This window comes from Puntigrus tetrazona, chromosome 9 (genome assembly GCF_018831695.1).
Source record: "Puntigrus tetrazona isolate hp1 chromosome 9, ASM1883169v1, whole genome shotgun sequence".
Classification (NCBI taxonomy): Eukaryota; Metazoa; Chordata; class Actinopteri; order Cypriniformes; family Cyprinidae; genus Puntigrus; species Puntigrus tetrazona.
In genome coordinates this window covers 14,095,430-14,116,517 of record NC_056707.1, presented here as the reverse complement: position 1 = coordinate 14,116,517, position 21,088 = coordinate 14,095,430, and the positions used below count along the sequence as shown (strand labels likewise).

At 36.6% G+C, this 21,088-nt stretch overlaps 6 protein-coding genes across 8 annotated transcripts; 1 reads left to right on the top strand and 5 right to left on the bottom strand.

Annotated features, from left to right (window-relative positions):
• Nucleotides 1-942: 942 nt before the first annotated feature.
• LOC122351872 (gamma-crystallin M2-like) lies at nucleotides 943-1,754 on the bottom strand. Its single transcript, XM_043249254.1, has 3 exons — nucleotides 1,743-1,754; nucleotides 1,401-1,643; nucleotides 943-1,215 (listed from the first exon to the last, which is right to left on the bottom strand). Exons 1-3 carry the CDS (start codon nucleotides 1,752-1,754, stop codon nucleotides 943-945), a joined length of 528 nt encoding a protein of 175 aa, XP_043105189.1.
• Nucleotides 1,755-4,296: 2,542 nt separating this feature from the next.
• LOC122351888 (gamma-crystallin M2-like) lies at nucleotides 4,297-5,022 on the bottom strand. Its single transcript, XM_043249275.1, has 3 exons — nucleotides 5,011-5,022; nucleotides 4,663-4,905; nucleotides 4,297-4,569 (listed from the first exon to the last, which is right to left on the bottom strand). The coding sequence occupies exons 1-3, from the start codon at nucleotides 5,020-5,022 to the stop codon at nucleotides 4,297-4,299; spliced, it is 528 nt and encodes a 175-aa protein (XP_043105210.1).
• A 4,070-nt stretch (nucleotides 5,023-9,092) lies between these two features.
• On the bottom strand, nucleotides 9,093-9,907 carry LOC122351867 (gamma-crystallin M2-like). Its single transcript, XM_043249234.1, has 3 exons — nucleotides 9,896-9,907; nucleotides 9,484-9,726; nucleotides 9,093-9,365 (listed from the first exon to the last, which is right to left on the bottom strand). Exons 1-3 carry the CDS (start codon nucleotides 9,902-9,904, stop codon nucleotides 9,093-9,095), a joined length of 525 nt encoding a protein of 174 aa, XP_043105169.1. The 5' UTR covers nucleotides 9,905-9,907.
• A 3,661-nt stretch (nucleotides 9,908-13,568) lies between these two features.
• Nucleotides 13,569-14,404, bottom strand: crygm5 (crystallin, gamma M5). The gene is made up of 3 exons (XM_043248173.1): nucleotides 14,396-14,404; nucleotides 13,927-14,175; nucleotides 13,569-13,844 (listed from the first exon to the last, which is right to left on the bottom strand). Exons 1-3 carry the CDS (start codon nucleotides 14,402-14,404, stop codon nucleotides 13,569-13,571), a joined length of 534 nt encoding a protein of 177 aa, XP_043104108.1.
• Nucleotides 14,405-16,067: 1,663 nt separating this feature from the next.
• Nucleotides 16,068-18,389, bottom strand: crygm3 (crystallin, gamma M3). 3 transcript variants are annotated; one of them, XM_043248175.1, is made up of 3 exons: nucleotides 18,381-18,389; nucleotides 16,460-16,699; nucleotides 16,068-16,343 (listed from the first exon to the last, which is right to left on the bottom strand). In XM_043248175.1, exons 1-3 carry the CDS (start codon nucleotides 18,387-18,389, stop codon nucleotides 16,068-16,070), a joined length of 525 nt encoding a protein of 174 aa, XP_043104110.1. The 3 variants fall into 3 exon arrangements, with proteins under 3 accessions (XP_043104110.1, XP_043104109.1, XP_043104111.1); XM_043248174.1 differs by lacking the exon at nucleotides 18,381-18,389 and adding an exon at nucleotides 16,938-16,946; XM_043248176.1 differs by lacking the exon at nucleotides 18,381-18,389 and adding an exon at nucleotides 16,793-16,816.
• A 514-nt stretch (nucleotides 18,390-18,903) lies between these two features.
• crygs4 (crystallin, gamma S4) lies at nucleotides 18,904-19,643 on the top strand. The gene is made up of 3 exons (XM_043248566.1): nucleotides 18,904-18,918; nucleotides 19,014-19,256; nucleotides 19,368-19,643. The coding sequence occupies exons 1-3, from the start codon at nucleotides 18,904-18,906 to the stop codon at nucleotides 19,641-19,643; spliced, it is 534 nt and encodes a 177-aa protein (XP_043104501.1).
• Nucleotides 19,644-21,088: the final 1,445 nt, after the last annotated feature.

The following is a 21,088-nucleotide window of genomic DNA, read 5'->3' as shown; positions in this document are numbered from 1 at the left end:
CTTTTTGTACATTTTTATGGCGTACAGGGAAATGCTTTTGAACTACATATGTAGCTGGTAATCAAAATACAGATTGTGTCTGTTTGTACCAGTTTAACCACATTTACATGGTAACTGTCCTTATTAGTTTAGTGAAACATTATGTCTGTTTTAAAATATTCAAATATATTCAGGTCTTTTAAAGATAAGGATACCTGATTTTTTCATAAATTACATTTTCAGTCATTCAAATTCTGAAGTTCTGACGTAAATTGTACTGCTCTATTGAGGCCTTAAGTTATTTAACTCTTTCCCCATCAGCATTAAAACAATTGACAGGCACCTCCATCATTTATGATAATTTTGACAAAACTCCAAAGTCCTCCAAAACATGCATTATGTTAAAAGAATGTGTTCCCATTTTATAAAACGTTTTTTTTTATCAACACTTTTGATAAAAGGTTTCAGTTTTTGTCAAAGACTATGTCCAGATCAGTGTTTGAGACAGATATCTCTTATTGGCCTGATTGCTTCTATTGTTCTGCTCAAGTGGCCAGCTAAATGATTAAATGTAAATTTTTAGGAGATCAATTCTATCAACACCCCCAAAGCTTGGTTTGTAAGCTGTTTAATGCTTAATGACCACTTAATTTTACACAGCATCTGCTTGCATATGCTATCTCTTGTTTTTGCTTCTTTGTCTGTTTTGATCAGGATATTCTGCACTGTTTCAGAAGATGTTCAATAGTGCCCCCTACCATACAACACTGAACACGAAATTTAAAATCCTGTCAACGGCAAAGGGTTAATAATAATGAAAATCATGAAATCATGAAAAAGTAACCAAGAAAAGTGTATTAGCAATCATGTCATACAATTTTTTTATTGTGTTATGTGGAATACTAATTTACACAACACAATGTTTGCTTTTGTAGAGAAATAATTTTATTGATTACTAGAACACTAATACCAGGAGTCCATGATACGCCTCATGCTCATGAATCTCATGCCTCCAAAGTTGCTGAAGTTCCTGTACTCTCCAGGCCTGAAGTACCACATCCTGCCTCTGTAGTGGGGCTGCTCATAGAAGAGCCAGTGGCCGTCCATCACATGACAGGACTGGCAGTGAGACATGCGGTAACGGTCCATGATGCTGTCACAGTCATCCATCATCTCGTACATCTGACCCATGAAGTTCTCCCTCTCGTAGATCCTCATTCTGTAGGATCCCCTGTGCTGTAGTGGAAGAGAACTCCATTCATAAAATTTTTTGTCACCCCAACTTGAGTTATTGTAGACATAGGTCTGTGACAATGTTTCTGAATAATCTAAATATAATTGTAAATGTAATATTCCTTAAAGACAATTGTCCTAAGTGTACTGATTAAATCCAAACACATCCAAATATTCATTGAGCTCACCATAGGGATCATACGGCAGGATCTGATGCATTCATTCATTCCAAACATAGACATATAATCAGCATAGTCTCCCCTCCTGAAGAAATACTGGTTTCCCATGTAATTGGGACGGTCATACATCATCCAGCATCCACTCTCAACTCTACAAGAGTGACAGCGGCTCATGTAGGAGGAGAAATCGGCACAGTCGCTCATACACTCATAAGAGCGACCCTGGAAGTTCCTTTCCTCGTAGAAGGTGACCTGAAAAGTCAAAGTTATTCTTTTAATTTTTTTGAGGTACATCTATGAAATGAATGTCAATTAAATGTACTGTAAAATTGTTGTTGAAATAAAATTAACCTTGCTCATCATGGTTGCACTGGCTGATTCTCAGTAGGTCCACAGGGGAGAAGCTGAAGCTGATTCTGCTTGCTTGCTGACTGCTGTCACCTGTGCTTTTATACTACATCAAGACTAAAGAATACGCCCTATCTATTGTCTATTGTCTGTCAACTCCTGACTGTGCAAGTTCAAATAGAGACCATTATAACTAAAGCTTATTATGCATATGTTAAAACATTTGTCTTGATTCTAGCATTTCTTATTTATAATAAAATGACAGAATTGAAACACCTATTAAGCTGGGATTTTATTGTTATATGCCAAAATATAGTATAGTATAGTACGGTCTCAGAAATAAAAGTGCAAAAGCTGTCACTGGGGTGGTACCTTTTCAAAAGGGTCCATTTTGGTACCTTAAAGGTACATATTAGTACTTAAAGTGTACATATTTGAACCTAATAGGTACAAAAGTGTACCTTTTTGTACCTTTGTTTCTGAGAGTACAGTATGTATAGTATAATAGTGGAGTGGAGTGTACTGTCGTATTCAATTTTAGTGAAGCAAATAACCAAAGGTAACATATGTTTTGCTGAATTAGTTCCATATTTTTGCAGTCAGTTGAGTCAATCCCTTTATTTCTGTTTGCAGCCCAAACATTAGATACTGTCAGCACACTTAAAGTCATTACGGGAAAACCTGAACATTTTATTTTAATTTTTTACTCAGAAATTGCAAGTAAATTGTACAATTACAAAGAAACAGCAAGTATCCTTGAATTCAACTACATTTTGAAGTATAAACTGAAAATTGTGTGTATGTCACGAGTTTTCGAGGGCACCGGAGGGCTTATATACCAATGGGTTGAGCTTTATTGGGCTACTTTTATAGTGTACCATGGCCACATAAAGTGAGGATAAATCCTTATACTAATGTGTATTATACTTGAAATATAGACCTGAATATAAACAGGGGCTTGTGAAAGTATTCATACTTACTTTTTGTTATGTTGCTGCCTTATATTAAACTGCTTTAAATTACTTTTTTCCCCACAGTTATTTACACTTCATACATCATACTGACAAAGCAAAAACAGAACTGTCACAATTTTGTAAATTTACTTAAATAAGTACATTGCATAAGTATTCATACTTAAATATTTAATTGAATCATCTTTACAGTCTCAAGTCTTTTTGTTTAATGCAACAAGCTTTGTTCATCAGCATCTGCCACTCTTCACCTCTTCAACTCTAAAGCTCTGTCAGGTTGGATAGTTCAGGTTTCTCCAGAAATATTTGATTGGGTTCAATTCCAGGCTGTGACTGGGCCTCTCAAGGATATTCACAATTGTCTATAAGCCATAAGTTGGAAGATGAACCTTATGCTCAGCCTGAGTTTCTGAATGCTCTGCGATGGGTTTCCTTTAAGACTATCTCTATATTTTGCTGCAGTGAGTGTCAAGGTAAGGAGAGATAAGTTGTGGTTGGAATATGTTTGACAACATGTAAACAGAAATATGAACAAAATAGGTTCAAATAAAATAGATTTATTTATTATTTAAACCACACACTTTGTTGATTTTCACGTGCGAAAATTTGGAAGCTATGTTAAAGATTCATAGCAGTTGGATTATAGCGCATGAAATCTATATAAAAACTTTTATATATTTTTTATTTTATATTTTTAGATAGCCCCAGTTCCCAATCTTTTTCATGCTATAAAAAAGAACAGCCAGGGGACTCACAAAAACACATTTTTGTGTGCCACAGAAGAAAGAAAAGTGTTCTGTTTTGAACAAACCGATCATAAGTAATAGCATAAGTATGCATTTGTATGTGTTTATGTTGTAGTTTGATCAAACAGTTATTTGAATTTTGTTTTGATAACAGAGATTATGCATGGCATAAGAGGGGCATTGACATTGATTAGATGTATGTTCTATTATTTAGGAATGCATTCATCAATTTGCATTCAAACTCAGCAAAATAAGGACGTGCCAATTTTTAAATGGAGGTAATTGCTGGCATGCTGGCTAAAAATATCTTGTTGATTGTGTTGATTGATTTGTCTCGGAAAAGGTGTCATACTGGTTAACTGTTGCTGTGTTGACTGAAAAATATTGGCCAAATTTATAGAAATTTAACAGTACAGCTGTTCTTTGCTATACAAACTTTGGAGTACTGGAAGTGTTTTTTTGAAAATAACATATGTTTCTGTTTGTCCAGTAAGAAAATTAAATACCTGGTGTTTAATGGTTATTAAGCAAATAACCATAAAACAAGCCAACTGAAATTTTGGTATGCTTAATAAATACAATTGGTCATAAAGTGTTTCAAATAGTCTCTGTGGACATAATGTTGCACAGCTGAAATGGTGATTTTTAAAACTAGGTGGTATTTTAACTATAAAATGTTGCAGGCTACCATTTTAAACAGGATTTGAATATTCATGGTTTGACTTTTGACTTGAATGTGTATTGTGTATTTTTATGTTCATTAATTAAGCAAATATAGGTGGTATTAATTTTCAAAACACAATGTTTAGTTACAAATTATTTTATTAAAACTTTGGAACTCTAGTACCAGGAGTCCATGATACGCCTCATGCTCATGAATCTCATGCCTCCAAAATTGCTGAAGTTCCTGTACTCTCCAGGCCTGAAGTACCACATCCTGCCTCTGTAGTGGGGCTGCTCATAGAAGAGCCAGTGGCCGTCCATCACATGACAGGACTGGCAGTGAGACATGCGGTAACGGTCCATGATGCTGTCACAGTCATCCATCATCTCGTACATCTGTCCCATGAAGTTCTCCCTCTCGTAGATCCTCATTCTGTAGGATCCCCTGTGCTGTAGTGGAAGATAAATCATTTCAGTTTATCAGCCCATAAAAAAAGTCTATTTATGTTTATATGTTATCTTACAAGCTTAAATTGAGCTCACCATAGGGATCATACGGCAGGATCTGATGCAGTTGTTCATTCCAAACATAGACATGTAATCAGCATATTCGCCCCTCCTGAAGAAATACTGGTTTCCCATGTAGTTGGGTTGATCGTACATCATCCAGCATCCACTCTCAACTCTACAAGAGTGACAGCGGCTCATGTAGGAGGAGAAGTCTCCACTGTCGCCCATACACTCCCAAGAGCGACCCTGGAAGTTCCTGTCCTCGTAGAAGATGACCTGAAAAATCAGAGTTATACTTTTAATGTTTTATAGTTATATAATTCAAATTAAGGATAATTTGAATTCAATCTAATGTAAAATTGTTGCTGGAATGATATTTACCTTGCCCATCATGGTTGCACTGACTGATTCTCAGTAGGTCCACAGGGGAGAAGCTGAAGCTGATTCTGCTTGCTTGTTGACTGCTGTCACCTGTGCTTTTATACTACATCAAGACTAAAGACTACACAGCCTCTATTGTTAATCAATTCCTGACAGTGCAAGTTGTCATAGAGACCATCATAGGACCAACATACATGCTTTTGTAATTTTCCTGCCAATTGTTCTGTGAATAACTTTGACCTTACCTTTGTTAGTAAAATGTACTACAATTTGTGTACAAATATTGAAGATTCAATGTGAATGTGAAATGTGTTAACATTACAGTAAGAATTTATCTGATACTGTACAGTATGTATTGTATGTACTATATGTAGATTTTTCCACCTCAACATTTTCTGTTCTATTCAGTGAAATAAAACCTTTAAGGCAAAAATACATAACTGTTGTCTGCTTTTACTCTGCGGTTCTCAAAGCTAAGCACAAGACAGACAAGTGGAGTCATACGAATACAGAAACATCTCTTGAAACACATATTGTCAAGTCTGGACTGAAACCGTATTTAAGGCATTTTTCCTTATATTTAAAATATTTCCTTATATTAGTGTATTGATAGGAAGTGAAGTGAGAGAGATAGAGGGGGTGGGATGTGGAAACAACAACATTACAGTCACTTACAGATAATATGAATAACACTATATCGTTAGAATGACTGGGAAAGGGCGGGATAGGTTAGGCAGCAATTGATTCAACAGTCAGAGTGAAGGTCTGGCCACGCAAGACTTTGACACATCAGGCCTGCTTTTGCAGCACAAATGGGACTGTAATGAGTGATGCATTGTGCAGCAGTCATTTGTGAGAGGCTGCTGCTTCTTTTACTTTTGTGCTTGTTTGGTTTGTTCGTCTTTAAGCGTTCACTGGTTCCTGCCTCCTTCTTTCCGTTCTACAAACTGTTACATTGTTGTCGAATCCCAGGAGGAAGGACGCATAAGCTGGAAGAAGAAGCCCTCGCTGCTAAGGTGGATCGAAGTGCTGAGGAAGTCAGGCAGCACAGAGAAGCAGAAATCGCAGAAGGCTCACTGCTGAGCCCCAGAGTCGAGGATGGGCCGCCCAAGAAGGAGTGGAGTCATCGCCACGTGTCAGGAGGAAGAGGAATATTGAGCTCTCCAGGCCTTTCGGAACTGGACCAAGAATTGTACATTTAGCCTCTCAATGTCCTTTTCATACATCTTCATACAGTAGCACATGGTGTGCTGTCTGTATGAATGTGCAATGGGAGTCGTGCCGATATATTCTGCTTCATTGCAAACATAGTGACAAATACAAAAATCAAGATTGAATTGCATTGCAGCATCAATGAGACATTTAAAATGTGTAATCACATTCAAAACAAGTCCAATGGAGGGGCAAGTCAGATATAAAGAATCAACAGCAACATTTATGCATGGTGTCTTGCACAGCATAAATTCTTAAATGTGCCAAACTCTTGTAGATGTCCCTTAGTTGATGCAGAGGATGCATCATCAGATGGTTTGGCCTTTTAAACACAATACATCCTCTGCAGAGGCAGGCCCTCCCTGGTCTGATCAGACCTGGGTGTGTGTTCACATCTTCTTGGGGCCTAACTGAGGTCTTAACACCCGATCCAGAGCCACGGGCTGCAGTGTTCTGCAGTAGCTGCTTTTTCTTTGGACTGTTGATTCCCAGTTATTTCAGCAGCCCAATGGTCAATGTTGCCACAAAGCCCCTCCGGCCAGACTCCGCTGTATTGTCCAATGCCTTATATCCATTCTGTTATCCAATTATACATGTATATGTATATATTCATATATTGTTTTTAATATGTGTATAAATGTATATATTCATATACATCTGGTAAGGATGTATATGAAAGATAGAGGAGATAATGATAATAATAATAATACCTAGCAATATCCCTGACTAATGTTTTTTTATAGTTAATTCGGAATTTTCGATTCTTGCTTATAGTCGTCTGATAGTCAAATCATATGTTTGGGGGCAGGGGCAAAATACATTACCGAGAATCAATTCACATTTTTGACAGTCATAATTACTGACATTAACACAGGAAAAATATGTAACAGGTTCCTCACAGATGTTTATATTTTGATAAAAAGATCACAACATTTTTAGTGTTCTTACTTAAAATTATGTATATGACAGTAGTTATCAATGTTCTGCATTTCTGGTTTGATCTTTGAACGCTGAAGATGACCAGCAGAATGAAGCATGAAACATTTTTTATAAATGTAATTTAACTCATCTTTTATCTCATATAGAATGCTCTTTGTTATTTATTCAATATAACGTTAATATTTTGATCTCATTTTTAATCTACAGTATTATTTTAACAGGATGTATATTATCTTACTGGTATAAAATTGGTAGTTTTATATGTAATCAGACATTTGAGCACCCCCATATAGCCAAAATGGTGATCATAACAACCTGAATATTCGACTGAGATCAGCAGTTGAATCAGGCTTGTCCTATCAAAGCATCAAATCTTTGCTTATTTTAGTCACCCCTAAAAACACCTTTTGTATCTGATGAACATAGGGGATATGATGGGTTTCCCTCCAACTACCACTGGAAATTTTTGGTTGAGGGCAGGACTTTATAGGTTGCCCTGAGCAGGAGATTAATTCTACTTGCTTCAATCTCCTATAATTCCATACAGTTGATTTTCATCTGCCCTATTCTCTTCCAGTTCCACTGTTCATACTGATCTTGGGTGACTGCTTTAGCATGCCTTTCTGCCTCCTCCTGATGTTGGATATTCAGGAATACCAGTTTTTTGCTGCTCTAAAGGTGTAGCCTTGTTCCACCAGTGTCTTCTCTGTTGAAAGATGGCCCACGATGTTGTGGTGCTGGATTGCTGATTGGGACAGTTGTTATGGTACTCCCAGTAGTCGAGTCTCAGAGAGGGTCGTTTCTAACACTGCTTTGGTCCATTTGAGCTCATACAATTTGAGATCGGTAGTTGCAGAGCATGCAGTGCCCATACTAGGGAGCATAGCCTTATCAAGACTACTCGAGACTCCTATATTCTGCTTCAGCTGCCATATTTGTGCACTCTCTTTAAGGCTTGCATTGTAAAAGTTTCAAAGGCTTTTTTTTGATTGGCTTTTCCAGTATTGTTGATACGAGAACCTTCGGTCAGACGACTCTCTTTAGAGCATAGGTATTGGTATGGATTTTATAATAGTATGTACGTGTGTGTATATATATATATATATATATATACAGAGAGAGAGAGAGAGAGAGAGAGAGAGAGAGAGAGAGAGAGAGAGAGAGAGAGAGAGAGAGAGAGAGAGAGAGAGAATAACTATACAAATAACTATACAAAATGTATTTTCTGACCTGATAAGTAAAAATTGCTTAGTCTTTACTGTGAGACTACATAATCAAATTTGCATGCATTCATTTGTGTAGGTGGGCAGGGAAAACAGGAAACAGGAAGTTGACCCTTTAATGCATGATGTGTGGAAAATGGCATTAGCTTTTTCCTAGCTATTTTTCAAAATAAGGTTATATAATATATAACAAAAACCTTTAATGGAAACATGAATACCACTGCAATAAAAACAATAAAACATTTTGTTAATATCGTGTTTCTATTTTCAGAATTCAGAATTAATTTTATTTTGTCCAATCCATTTTTAGACTTCAAGGGGGACAGAAAAGGTGATTTTGGGTTGGGAGGGTGATTGGGGTTAAACATGTTCAGTGAAATTTTGGGGGGAAAATTAAATGTTCAAATAAATTTGGGTGAGAGAATAAAATGTGTTCAATGAAATTAGTTTTATAAAATAGCTTACAATAAATTTGAACAGAAATAAACAGGTAGACTTAATAATTAAAAATACTAAATAACCTCAATTCACCCCTGTACTGATAAGCAAAGTTGGATTTAAATCCTATGTGCTGCCTCATTTATCATGTACTTGTCAAAGAATATGAATTATGCCTCTTGTCCATTGTATCATTATATTAAAAAAATCGTCATAAAAACAGTAAAGTCAAAAATTTATTTAGACTAATTTTATTGATCCACTGGAACACTAGTAACAAGAATCCATGATACGCCTCATGCTCATGAATCTCATGCCTCCAAAATTGCTGAAGTTCCTGTACTCTCCAGGCCTGAAGTACCACATCCTGCCTCTGTAGTGGGGCTGCTCATAGAAGAGCCAGTGACCGTCCATCACATGACAGGACTGGCATTCGGACATGTGGTAGCGGTCCATGATGCTGTCACAGTCATCCATCATCTCGTGCATCTGACCCATGAAGTTCTCCCTCTCGTAGATCCTCATTCTGTAGGATCCCCTGTGCTGTAGTGGAAGAGAAGACAATTATATTTATGTTTAACCTGCTGAACTTTTGGGATTAAATGTAAAGAGACTATGATGATAACATCTGTAAATAAATGCAAATATTCATGGAGCTCACCATGGGGATCATACGGCAGGACCTGATGCATTCATTCATTCCAAACATAGACATATAATCAGCATAGTCTCCCCTTCTGAAGAAATACTGGTTTCCCATGTAGTTGGGACGATCATACATCATCCAGCATCCACTCTCAACTCTACAAGAGTGACAGCGGCTCATGTAGGAGGAGAAATCGGCACAGTCGCCCATACACTCATAAGAGCGACCCTGGAAGTTCCTTTCCTCGTAGAAGATAACCTGAAAAGTACAAATTATTATTTTATTGATTTAAAATTTAAAATTAGGAAAATTTGTTGCATTTATGCATTCTATATAATTTTAAAAATATAACTTTTGAATAATCACCTTAAGTAGTTTAAATATTTTTATATTGTGAGTTGTTGCAACTTTAGATTGCATAACTTACCCTGCCCATGGTCACAGTTGTGCAAGTTGCTCCTCAGGACTGAGTGGATCTGCCAGTTACACTGACACAGTCTGTTTGAAGCGCTCACTTTTATACCAAAGAATATGTGCCCTGCATTGTGAGTAAGCTCCTGACCCAGCAAAAATACATGGAGGCCCTAATGCAAAGTGAGATCTGTAGGGATATTTGTCAGCATGAGTACAGTTGTGAGTGGGCCACACAATTTCCTTTTTAGATGTGAAACGATAATTCACTGTTTACATGTAAATTACGTAATATAAAAAAAGCTTATTTACAAAACATTGTTCACTGGTAAGGCAATTTATACACTATGCATTTAACTTTTTCCCCCTTCTGGAATTTTCCATTTTGTAGCCAAGTTTGCACACCCTCAGAAAACTGGTAGTAGCAAATAACAATCTATTGATACCCTCCAACTAATTATATTACGACACAGTGAGAGTAAGTGACAGAGTACATCTAGCTGGCTGTCATTGTGGAATATACCTCTGCAGGGGTTTAAGACCTGGCAAATAAACCAAAAAGTTTGGTCTTTAACATCTTCATTTTGCACATTATTGCAAAAAATACTGTTATTAACTGTTATTAAATTGGACAAAAATTAATAAATGCAACAAGATGAAATAACTAAATTAAAGATATTTTTGTCAAGAAAAACAAAAATAAAAACAATTGCATAGTTCCCCGACACACACACACACACACTGGTGTAGTGTTCAGGTTTACATGTAGCTAGTTTGATCAACCTGACTACTGACTACCATTGTGTGGTTGACTAAGACAATGAATCCCAGTTCCTCAAACTGTTCCTGACCAATTTTGTATTGCACCCTGTGTGCATTGTCCTGTTGAAAGAGGTCACTGTCATCAGGAAACACCACTGCACTTTCAACAGTAGACAGGGGTCATCATGGGCACTCTGACCAGTCTGTGGCTACCTAGCCCCCGAATGAACATTGCCGTGTCTTCTGACATCTTTCTGTCATGGTCAGCTTATGTTTTTCAACAAACTGAGCCACAATTCTGTAACTCCTCTGTATGATTGGACCAGATACGCTAACCTTCACTCCTTACCTGAATCAGTGCATCTTTGGCTCCTGCAACCAATTGTTCTCATTCTTTCATAATTATTTATAAAAAATATTGGTGCATGTTGTTGAACATGTTTTAATTACTCTAATTAACACTATACAATAGGCTGTTATACAAATTAAATGAAATAAGTTTGAACAAAATCCATCTTACCACTTATCAAATTGCACTTACAATTGCATAATGTTATGAGTTTAATATTTTAAATATAACATTAGCAGACAGAGTACTGTGGATCTCCAATCCACACTAAAAGCATTGTGTAACTAATACATTCTGTTATTCCACTATGCTTTCAATTTCCCACCCGCACTTGATTATTTATCTCATTGTCTTTGTACATGCATGTTGTCTCTGTGAGTGCACAACAAAACTAAGAGAGTGGCCAGTTCTTTATAGTAACCCAGTCACATTTTTATAAATACTTTAAATAATTTAATTATCATGAATATTTTGGGAGAAAATAGCAAAGAGATATTTAAATTATTAACTAATAAGCTAGGCCTAGTGTTTTCTGAGTCCGTGTTGTAAGGATGAAGTTGCCAATCCTGACACACCAGCTCTTTATTAGATGCTCCTTCAGAGAGAAATGCATGTTTACGGCATATGATTATAATAAAATAGTTTCTGTTTTTCGTTTAGTTAAGTTGCAATTTAAAGCTTTCTATAGATATATTTATTATGTTTGTGAGGCATGAGGCATTTTGTAAAGTGTTCCTGTTAAAAAACAAGACATTTATACTTAAAAGTAGAAACTTTACAGTTCTGAATTATATATTACTCTTTATGAGCAAAAATTAGGCAAGTCATGAAGATTTGAGAAGGCTAAATTGATCAAACATAGGCTATGCTCAGCTCACTGTCTGCTGATAGCTGCTTGGAATTTAAAAGACAAAAACATATAGGCCTATTTAAAATGTTTTTCTCACTTCACCGTTGTCACACGTGGACTCTTTTTTGTGTTATTGTTTTTGTCGTGTGCCATGTGTTCTGTGACCTACTTTAGTTAATTGTCTTAGCGTTTTCACCTGTGTCTTATTTATTAAGTGTTTACGTTGTGTATTTAAGTCCTGTGGTTTCAGTTCTCTTTGTCTGATCTCGTCTATGTTTTATGTGGGTTTAGTTCATCTCCCTGTCTGCCCATTTGCCTACCTGCCCGAGGTACTCTTTTTGTATATGTGTGTGATTAAACTCGTTTATTTGGATATTCTCGTCAAGTGCTCCTTCGCGCTAAACCACACCGTGACAACCATTATATACAAAACTGAACTTTTATAATATCTAAAACAGTAGTATAAGCTGTTTTGGGAGAAGTCTGGACGGGCTTGAGGCAATTTGGGCAAAATGAATTTTTTGACACCATCATGAAGCAACAAATATAGGCATCATTGTATGTTGTTATCAATGATGGCTTTATGTTGGGGACCATACAGTATATTTGGAACTGGCAAGGGCTGGGGGCTTGATGACCTCTTTCTTGATTTGGGCCATTGCCCTTCAAAATCATCAAAATTACCGTAAAAATTTTAAATTACATGTTGATTCTTGCATAAATTTAATCATGGCAACTCATAATAATTTTTATGCCTGATAAATAACATTGCAGATGTTCTCAATTGGACTCGAGTCTGGGGAAGTGTGAGTTCCAGTCAATGGCATCAATGCCTTTGTCCTCCAGAAGCTGCCTATACACACTGGCCATATGAGGCTGGGTTTTGTCATGCATCAGGAGGAACCACTGTCCACTGCAGCAGCGTAAGGTCTGACAATGGTCTGAGGATTTCTCCCAGAACCCACAACAACAGACTGGACCCATCTTTAATTATTAACCTGCACTTATCCATGAGGTGAACGAGGCACCAATGGCAGACCTGCCTATTTCTGGAGACTCAACTCAGGCTTCCTAACAGGACAGATTGATAGCCCTAAAGTTTTTGATTAATTTATAGTTTGAGTTAATTGATTTTTCATTCTAATTATTAAGTCTTCCCTTCATTTCCCTCTTTCATTATTATAACAGAATATTATTTCTACACTTTTACATCTAAAACTTTTTTTTGTCTGAAATAAGAGGGAAAACTAAGATCACACATTGTCAAGATCAAACTGTGTTTACATTATTAAAAGTAGTTGATTGGTAAATTTTAGAGACTTTTTTTTAAATTTATCATTTTAAGACTTTTTACATTCAGTAAATGTAAACTCTTTATTGTCACTTGCTGTTGTCAAATAAAATCTTTTGATTCATTTATTTTTATATTTTTAAAAACTCCTGACAGAGACCTCTGTATCCATCTGTATAGTTCTCAGAAGCAATGAACCTTATCACACATTAGATGATCAACAAAATGAGATGTTACTATAATTAATCAGATTCATGTTAATCAACATTTGGTAGTACAGCTTCCACAAACAAAAGCTGATTTTGTCATGCATTTTGTTAAAAAAATATATGGAGTAAGTGATCTACTCTTTATCCTTGGCACATTTGCGAATTACATTTCTTGTTGGGAAACTATATGGAACTCATGCGTTGTCTTTCTTAGCAAGTGTAATTCTTTTAACAGGACTCCATGATGCGTCTGATGGAACAAATTTTCACTGGGCCTAAACCCATATGATTAAAGCTGCTGTACTCCCCTGGCCTGATGTATATCATTCTGCCTTCGAAATTGGGCTGTTCATACAGAAGCCAGTGGCCATGTGTGACATTACAGGACTTGAAATCGGACATGTGAAAACGTTCCTGGATTGACTCACAGTCATCCATCAACTCGTATTTTTGTCCAATAAAGTTCTCTCCTTGAAAGATTCTCATTCTGAATGTTCCTTTATGCTGCAGGGGAAAATATAACTGTTTAGTGATTAGTTCAATTACACCAATTTACTTATTACTTACATTTAAAAAAAACTATTACCATGGGAATCATTCTGCAGGATCTGATGCAGTCACTGATGTGTGCGTCCATGATCCGCTGGTTGTCAGGATAGTCTCCTCTTCTCACCAGCATTTGGTGACCCATGAAGTTGGTCTGCTTATAGACCATAAAGCAGCCACTTTCCACCTTACATGAGCAGCAGCGGCTCAGGTATGAGGTCACCTCAGGGCAGTCACCGCTGGTCTCGTAGTTACGACCATGGAAGTTTCTGTCCTCATAGAATATTATCTGGAAAGTATAGTGACAAAAAGACATGCTTACAATGGATATGCTACTCATTGTTCTTTACTTTGCTTGTTAATCCGTTTGAAAGTACACTGTCCTTGTATTCCTCTATTAACAGCTGACATTTTAAAATCAATGTAGGTCTTATTTCAGCTGTGATTTGGTTTAAGCAATAATCCCGTTCAAAACCACATTTGACTTCTTCAATATAGTTATCTCCTACCTTTCCCATGATTTAGCATTTGTTTCTATAGTGGCAGTGTTTTACCGTGTTGCTTTTATACTCAACTTGATTGCTAACAAATCTATAGCCTATTGTTTAAACTTCTAACTCAGCAATTCTATTTTTTCTAAACTAGTCTACAAGTAGTTACTAGAACTGTTTGCTCCTATACCCTGTGCCAACTGTGGCTTTTCTTGGTTGTAGGGCAGGAGTAGGACAACTGATCAACTGATGTGTCAGTCACTGTACGTTTCAAACACAGAGCAGAGTAAAATAGAGAATAGAACAGAGACATATTTTAGCAATAAAAGAAGTTTTTTCCCCCCCAAAAAAAACTTTATCAAGCAAATCGATCCTGCCTTAAGGGAACACCGGTAACTGAAGGCCTCCTAGTGCCATGCTGGATTATTTTAGCCTACTCTCTTAGCTGTTATGTTTGTGTTTGTTTTATTGTTGCATTTAAGACCGGAAGCTAAAAACAGAAAAAAAAAACTTTAATTTTCTTTAGGTTTAGACTTTTTAATAGTTGCTATAATCTCCATTATTGTCTTTAGAATTAGTATCAGTTTTTTAGATTTCATTTGTGTGCAGGACTGTTTAATTATTCAGAAGTGTATTTCACAGTCTGATACACTAAGATATCTTTACGTTGTGGTGTATAAGTATTGTTTTACATTCATACAGTTATAAAATAACAATTCTTTTTTTTGCCCGCTTCAGTTTTCATGTTTTATTTTGAGGGTTTTCACCTTTTTTGGACTTGGCAGTAGGAAGAGAGGAGAGAAAGGAACAAGACTGAGAAAGGACCTCAAAAACTTGGGTCATCTGTGACATATGTCGGAGTGCTTCCCACAAGGTCATGAGCATTTTTGTAATACATCGCAATCAAAATTACTGTACCATTCACATGAACATGAACATTCAGCTGTCCTCATAACATCTAACTAGAATTATTAATATACAAATCTTTGGTTTGCATAATCATTTGATTGAGTCTATTAACAGCAGAAGATAGCCTCTTACACACAATACACAGTCTTTAATAGTAAATGAAATTAGACATCATGTGTAAACAGGACCTTTTCAAAAATACCGGTTAACCATTAAGGCAGTTTATTTGTATGGGAAGCTGTAAGATGAACAGTTAATTACCGGTGATGTGGTCTGTGTGAACGAAGGACTAGATGTCAACTCTGGGCGATCATAACATTCTGACGCAGGCATTGTGTAGTTTGGTTTAAACTGTGTTGTTGCCTAATATGATGTCTCTTGGCCAGAAGCAGCTGGATGAATGCGAACGTTTAACACAAAAATGAAAATACTCTTGTGTACCCCAACATGCTTACAAACCCAACATATCACAGAATTTACCACTGTTATGAAACTGATGTGTGAACCGTGCTTTACTGGTAAAAAGCAAAATCATTTCCTGTGCGAACAGCATATTTTTATATTTACTGCTAAAGTTGCGCCAGTAATTTTGCAGCAATTTACTGTTATTACTGTATAAAAAGGGGCTAATTGTTTATTTCCATTGGCTTGATTAGTTATGGTGCAATTACTAATGGTAGAACTCAGAGTGGTGAAAACAAGCCAAGACACCAGAAAAAATGCATGGTGAGAAATTTATTGCTTATGCTTATATTATCATTTATAGCTTCAGACTGTGAATTTAACACAGGTCCATGATTCTTCTAACAGAGCTGAATCTCACGTTGCTGTATCCCATATCTCTGAAGCTCCTGTACTCTCCAGGTCTGAAGTATATCATCCTGCCTCTGTAGTGGGGCTGCTCATACATGAGCCAGTGGCCTTCCATCACATGACAGGACTGGCAGTCGGACATGCGATAGCGTTCTATGAAGGAGTCGCAGTCATCTGTCAGCTCGTACATCTGACCTCCGAAGTTCTCTCTCTCGTAAACCCTCATCCTGTAGGGTCCCCTGTACTGTAGGATGAAACGTATCGTATTTCTAATTCCATGCAGTCCGAATAATTAAGCAATTGAACTATTATTATTAATGAATAAAACGATAACACTATATTTTTTTTACTTTCTGTTACCTGAGGAACCATGCGACAGGACCTGATGCCATCACTCATTCCCATGCGCATGCAATCCGCGTACTCGCCCCTCCTCATAAAGAACTGGTTTCCCATGTAGTTAGGACGGTCATAGACCACAAAGCAGCCGCTCTCCACTCTGCATGAATGACAGCGGCTGAGGTAGGTAGACATATCAGAGCAGTCACTGCTGCACTCATAGGAGCGACCCTGGAAGTTCCTGTCCTCGTAGAAGATTATCTACAAAGACAAAAATGTGAATATTAAAATACAAGTGGTCCCTCTGTAAACAGTAACGTTTAAAGTAACTGGCTTTTTTTTGGCTTGCATTACACAACAGGTGTGGGTACTAGAGCTTGTTATGGTAGCAAATGTTGTATGTAATTGTTTCCGCATAAATTGCATTTGATAAAATTATGTAGGAATTTGCTGTTTTTGGCAGCTCTACTCCACTGGATTAAGGCCACCCAATACATACCTTGCCCATGTTTGCTAGTCTTCGTGGGATTCTGTCCAGTTGCTGTCTGTCTGACTGCTGCCTTTTATACTTTATAGGCTGATAATGGTTTTTGTTATTCAAATAGCCTGGAACCTGATGATCAAGCAGGTCTGTGATTTCTGTTAATTTGAATTGTGCAATAACAGCCTACATGAAACAAATAGAATGAAAGACAAACAGAAAGATAGAGAGAGACAGCAAACGAGAGTGAACAAGCCGGAGAAATCACGTCAGCCAAGCGTTACCATGTCTGAAGAATTCCCTAAAGTAGCAAAACGTTTTCCAAGTACTTTAAAACTAATACTTGCTAGCCTTCGTAATGAATCTTATTTTAATTCAATCTAAATAAATGTCGCGTTCATAACAAAAATGAATGTAATTTTTGCAAAAATAGATCAGCAGGTGTGCTTTAAATGATTTTAGATTTCTTTTCACATAACTGTAGCGATTTCAACAGTTCTGCCAAGAGAGGTCACTAGAAATAACAATGTTATATTCAGTATTTGCCAAATCCCTAATGTATCAACTTTGACCTAATACACCCCATATTAGTCCTTTTTAAGTGCCACTTTTCCTATTTTGCACTTTTAAAAGTACAGGTTATTTAATGCCTTCTCAAATATTATGCAAGTATGTTTTCTCCAACATTCCAGTGAAATGAGTCAGATTTAAATGTCTACTATGTCTTATACTCAAAGATTTGCAAGAGAAAAAAAAGTGGTTAAAATGTCAAGAACTATTTATAGTACAATTACTTTTGACCAATAGGCGGTGCTGTTATCAAATTGATAGAAATTTGTCATGGCATTGTGGCACTGATTAAAGAAAAATATTTTATGTCATTAGGCCAAAGCATAATACATTTTTGGAAAGGATCAAAAAAGTACATTATTGATCAAACTCAAAATGACGATAAACTGTACAGTGTGTCTAACATTGAAAACATAGGTTTTATTACATTACCAATAAATAAAGGAATCTAAAACATCATAATGCTAATTCATTAATAAATAGCTGCAAGCATATACCATACACACCACCAGTCAAAAAGTTTTGAACTGCACAATTTATTTTAAGAATTATCTTCTAGTCACCAAGCCTGCATTTATTTGATCCAAAATACAGCAAAAGCATTAATATTGTAATATATATATATATATATATATATATATATATATATATATATATATATATATATATATATATATACTTTACTTTCTGTTTGAATATATTTTCAAATATAATTTATTCCTGTGAGCAAAGCTACTTGTCCTCAGTGTTACATGATCCTTCAGAAATTATTCTAATATGGTGATTCGCTCTTTAAAAAAATTCAATTTAAGAAATGTATACTTTTATTTAGCAGGATGCTTAAAATTGTTTCAGAGTGATGAATGTTTTTCATTTAAATATGTGATATACTTTTATCATCTTTGATTGATACACCTGATGTTGCATTCCACTGCCCTGCTGCTCACATTTTTAAATGAATTGAATTGTGTCAATGGCCCATAAGAGACACAGTAGATGCCTCAACACCAGTGCTTGGCCTCTAAATCCCCCTCAATGTACTCCATGGTTGCTGGTCATAACAGTGATTTTGCTAGAGCCAATAGTGTGTGGGTTCTGTTGCCAAACATTTGAATGCATATTTATAGATAAATAAAGATAAATAATTAGCCTGGGCTGTCTAAGTAGAAAACACTAGTTTAATCAACGCGTAATGGCATGTTGTACAAGCCTGAGCTAGGGGTTCATTGGCTGAGGTTGGGATGCTCGGTACTCACAATTTTATTGTTGAACGAATCTGTGATTCAGTGCTTTAGAACAATACATTGAGCTTAGATATTTATTTGAATTGCTGATTAAATTTTTTACAACCTGTGCCTTTGTTCAGGACTTGTATAAAGAGACTACAGCACAGTTTGCTATCCAACATTTCACAATGACGACTGAGAGCGTAAGTGCCACTTTCTCCCTGATCGTCTGTATTCCGCAGTGTGTAATGTTGTTTGGGCTCAATGTAAACCATCAGTGTTTTGTTTCCTCGGACAGATTGTGTTCTATGAAGACAGGAACTTCCAGGGAAGATCCTATGAATGTAAGGGAGACGCAAGTGACCTTCATTCTTTTTTTATCCGATGTAATTCTGCTAAGGTGAAGGGGGGTTTTTGGGTCCTGTATGAGCGGCCAAACTACATGGGCTATCAGTATATCCTGGTCCCAGGGGAGTATCCAGATTATCACCACTGGATTGGCTTCAATGATTGCATCCGATCTTGTCGTCTCCTCAGGCATGTAAGTCCAATGGCACCACACGTGATCATTTTGCTCTCAGTGAGTCTGTGTTCAATACTTACCAATGTGGTTTGCTTATATACATAGAAACATCGTATGTGTTTCCTCCAGGTTACTGGACGTGTCAAGCTGAAGCTCTTTGAGAGGCCCAATTTTGATGGCCAAACTTGGGAGGTTACAGAAAGCACCCCATCCATTCAGGAACATTTTCTCTGCAGAGAGATCCATTCCTGCAAGGTCCAAGAAGGTCCCTGCGTGTTCTACGAGCATGCAAACTACCGTGGCCGTCAGTACCTTCTTGAGAAGGGAGAGTACAGGCGACACACTGAATGGGGGGCCATGCATGCCACCGTGGGCTCTATTCGACAGATCACCACAGACTGTTGAAATAAACATCTGTCATCACTGCTACTGACAAATACTGAAAATAAAAAATATATATATTTGAAGAGGTATTTATTTATATGAGTCACGTGTGTTTTTGACTAGTTGCGTTAAAACGGTATAAAGCCGCAATGCTTCTAACATATTAAGTTAAAAAAGATTCTTACAAGCTTGTTTATCAATTGTATTCATTTGTAAGTCAAATCAAGTCACCTTTATTTTTTTAGCGCTTTATTAAATAAAGATTGTTTCATAGCAGCTTCACAATATTGAAAAGCAAAGTAACAGTGATGCAAAGCTTATAGCATATCCAAATTCTGCTGCAAAGCAGTTCACTTCGCTGTGTAAAGTAAAAAAAAAAAACAGGTTGTTATTAAGTTCCATGTTGAATTTTTCAGCTCAAGTGTTGGTGTTGCAAAATTCATCCATTAACATATTTTATGCACGTATAAAGCAACAGCAACAGAGAACGATAGTGTCATTATTCAGCAGTTTGTTTAAATTGTTCAAGTCATCCAATAGTGTTAGTGTTGTAGTATTACTGAATATTTAGTGTCTTTTAGACCCCAACTAAGCATGCCAGAAGCAAAGAAAGCAAACTCCATCAGGTGACAAAAATGAAGAAATAAATGTAACCTTAGGAGAAGCTAAGCTTAAACCAAGCCTTATGAATAGGAGTTGTCTTCGTGAGCAATTCCTGAGCAATTTATAAAGTTCAAAATCAAAGTTCAAAGTCATTTTTTTTAAATTACATATATATAAATATATATAATGATGTTCACATTTTGTTATGTCTTCTATTAAACTGCTTTAATAACTTTTTCTTCCATTACATAGATATTCATACCTTTTTCTGGGATAGTTGAAATTTAGCACATTGCTTGTAGATGTTACTAAGCTTCAAATGAAGTTAACCTATGTCACGTATGAATGGATATGATTTGGAAAGGCACACACCTCTCAATACTAGCAGGTCTAGCAGATTAAAGGCAGCTCAGAGACAGGAATGCAGCAAGGTACAGATCTGGGGAAGGATTAGAAATCATTCTGCTGCATTGAAGGTTTGCAGAAGAATGTAGCCTCCATTATCCATATTGGAAGATCTTTGACTAAACTAGCACTCTTCCTAGAGCTGGCCTCCTGGCCAAACTGAACAACTGATAGAAAAGAGTCTTGGTTATACTGGTGACCAAGAAGCTGATGGTCACTAGTTGAGCTCCATGATCATACATGCAAGATGGGAGAAAACCAAGACAAACATCACTGCAACACTCAACACCAATCCGGGCAACCTCAAACTTCTCCTCTGTGAAGACACATTAAAAAAAACCTTGGAATTTGCAACAGAGCACCCAAAGAACTGTCAGATTGTGAGAAACAAGATTATCTGGTCTGATGAACCTCAACTGCAAGCATCCTGTTTGAAGGAAAGCAGGCACTACTCATCA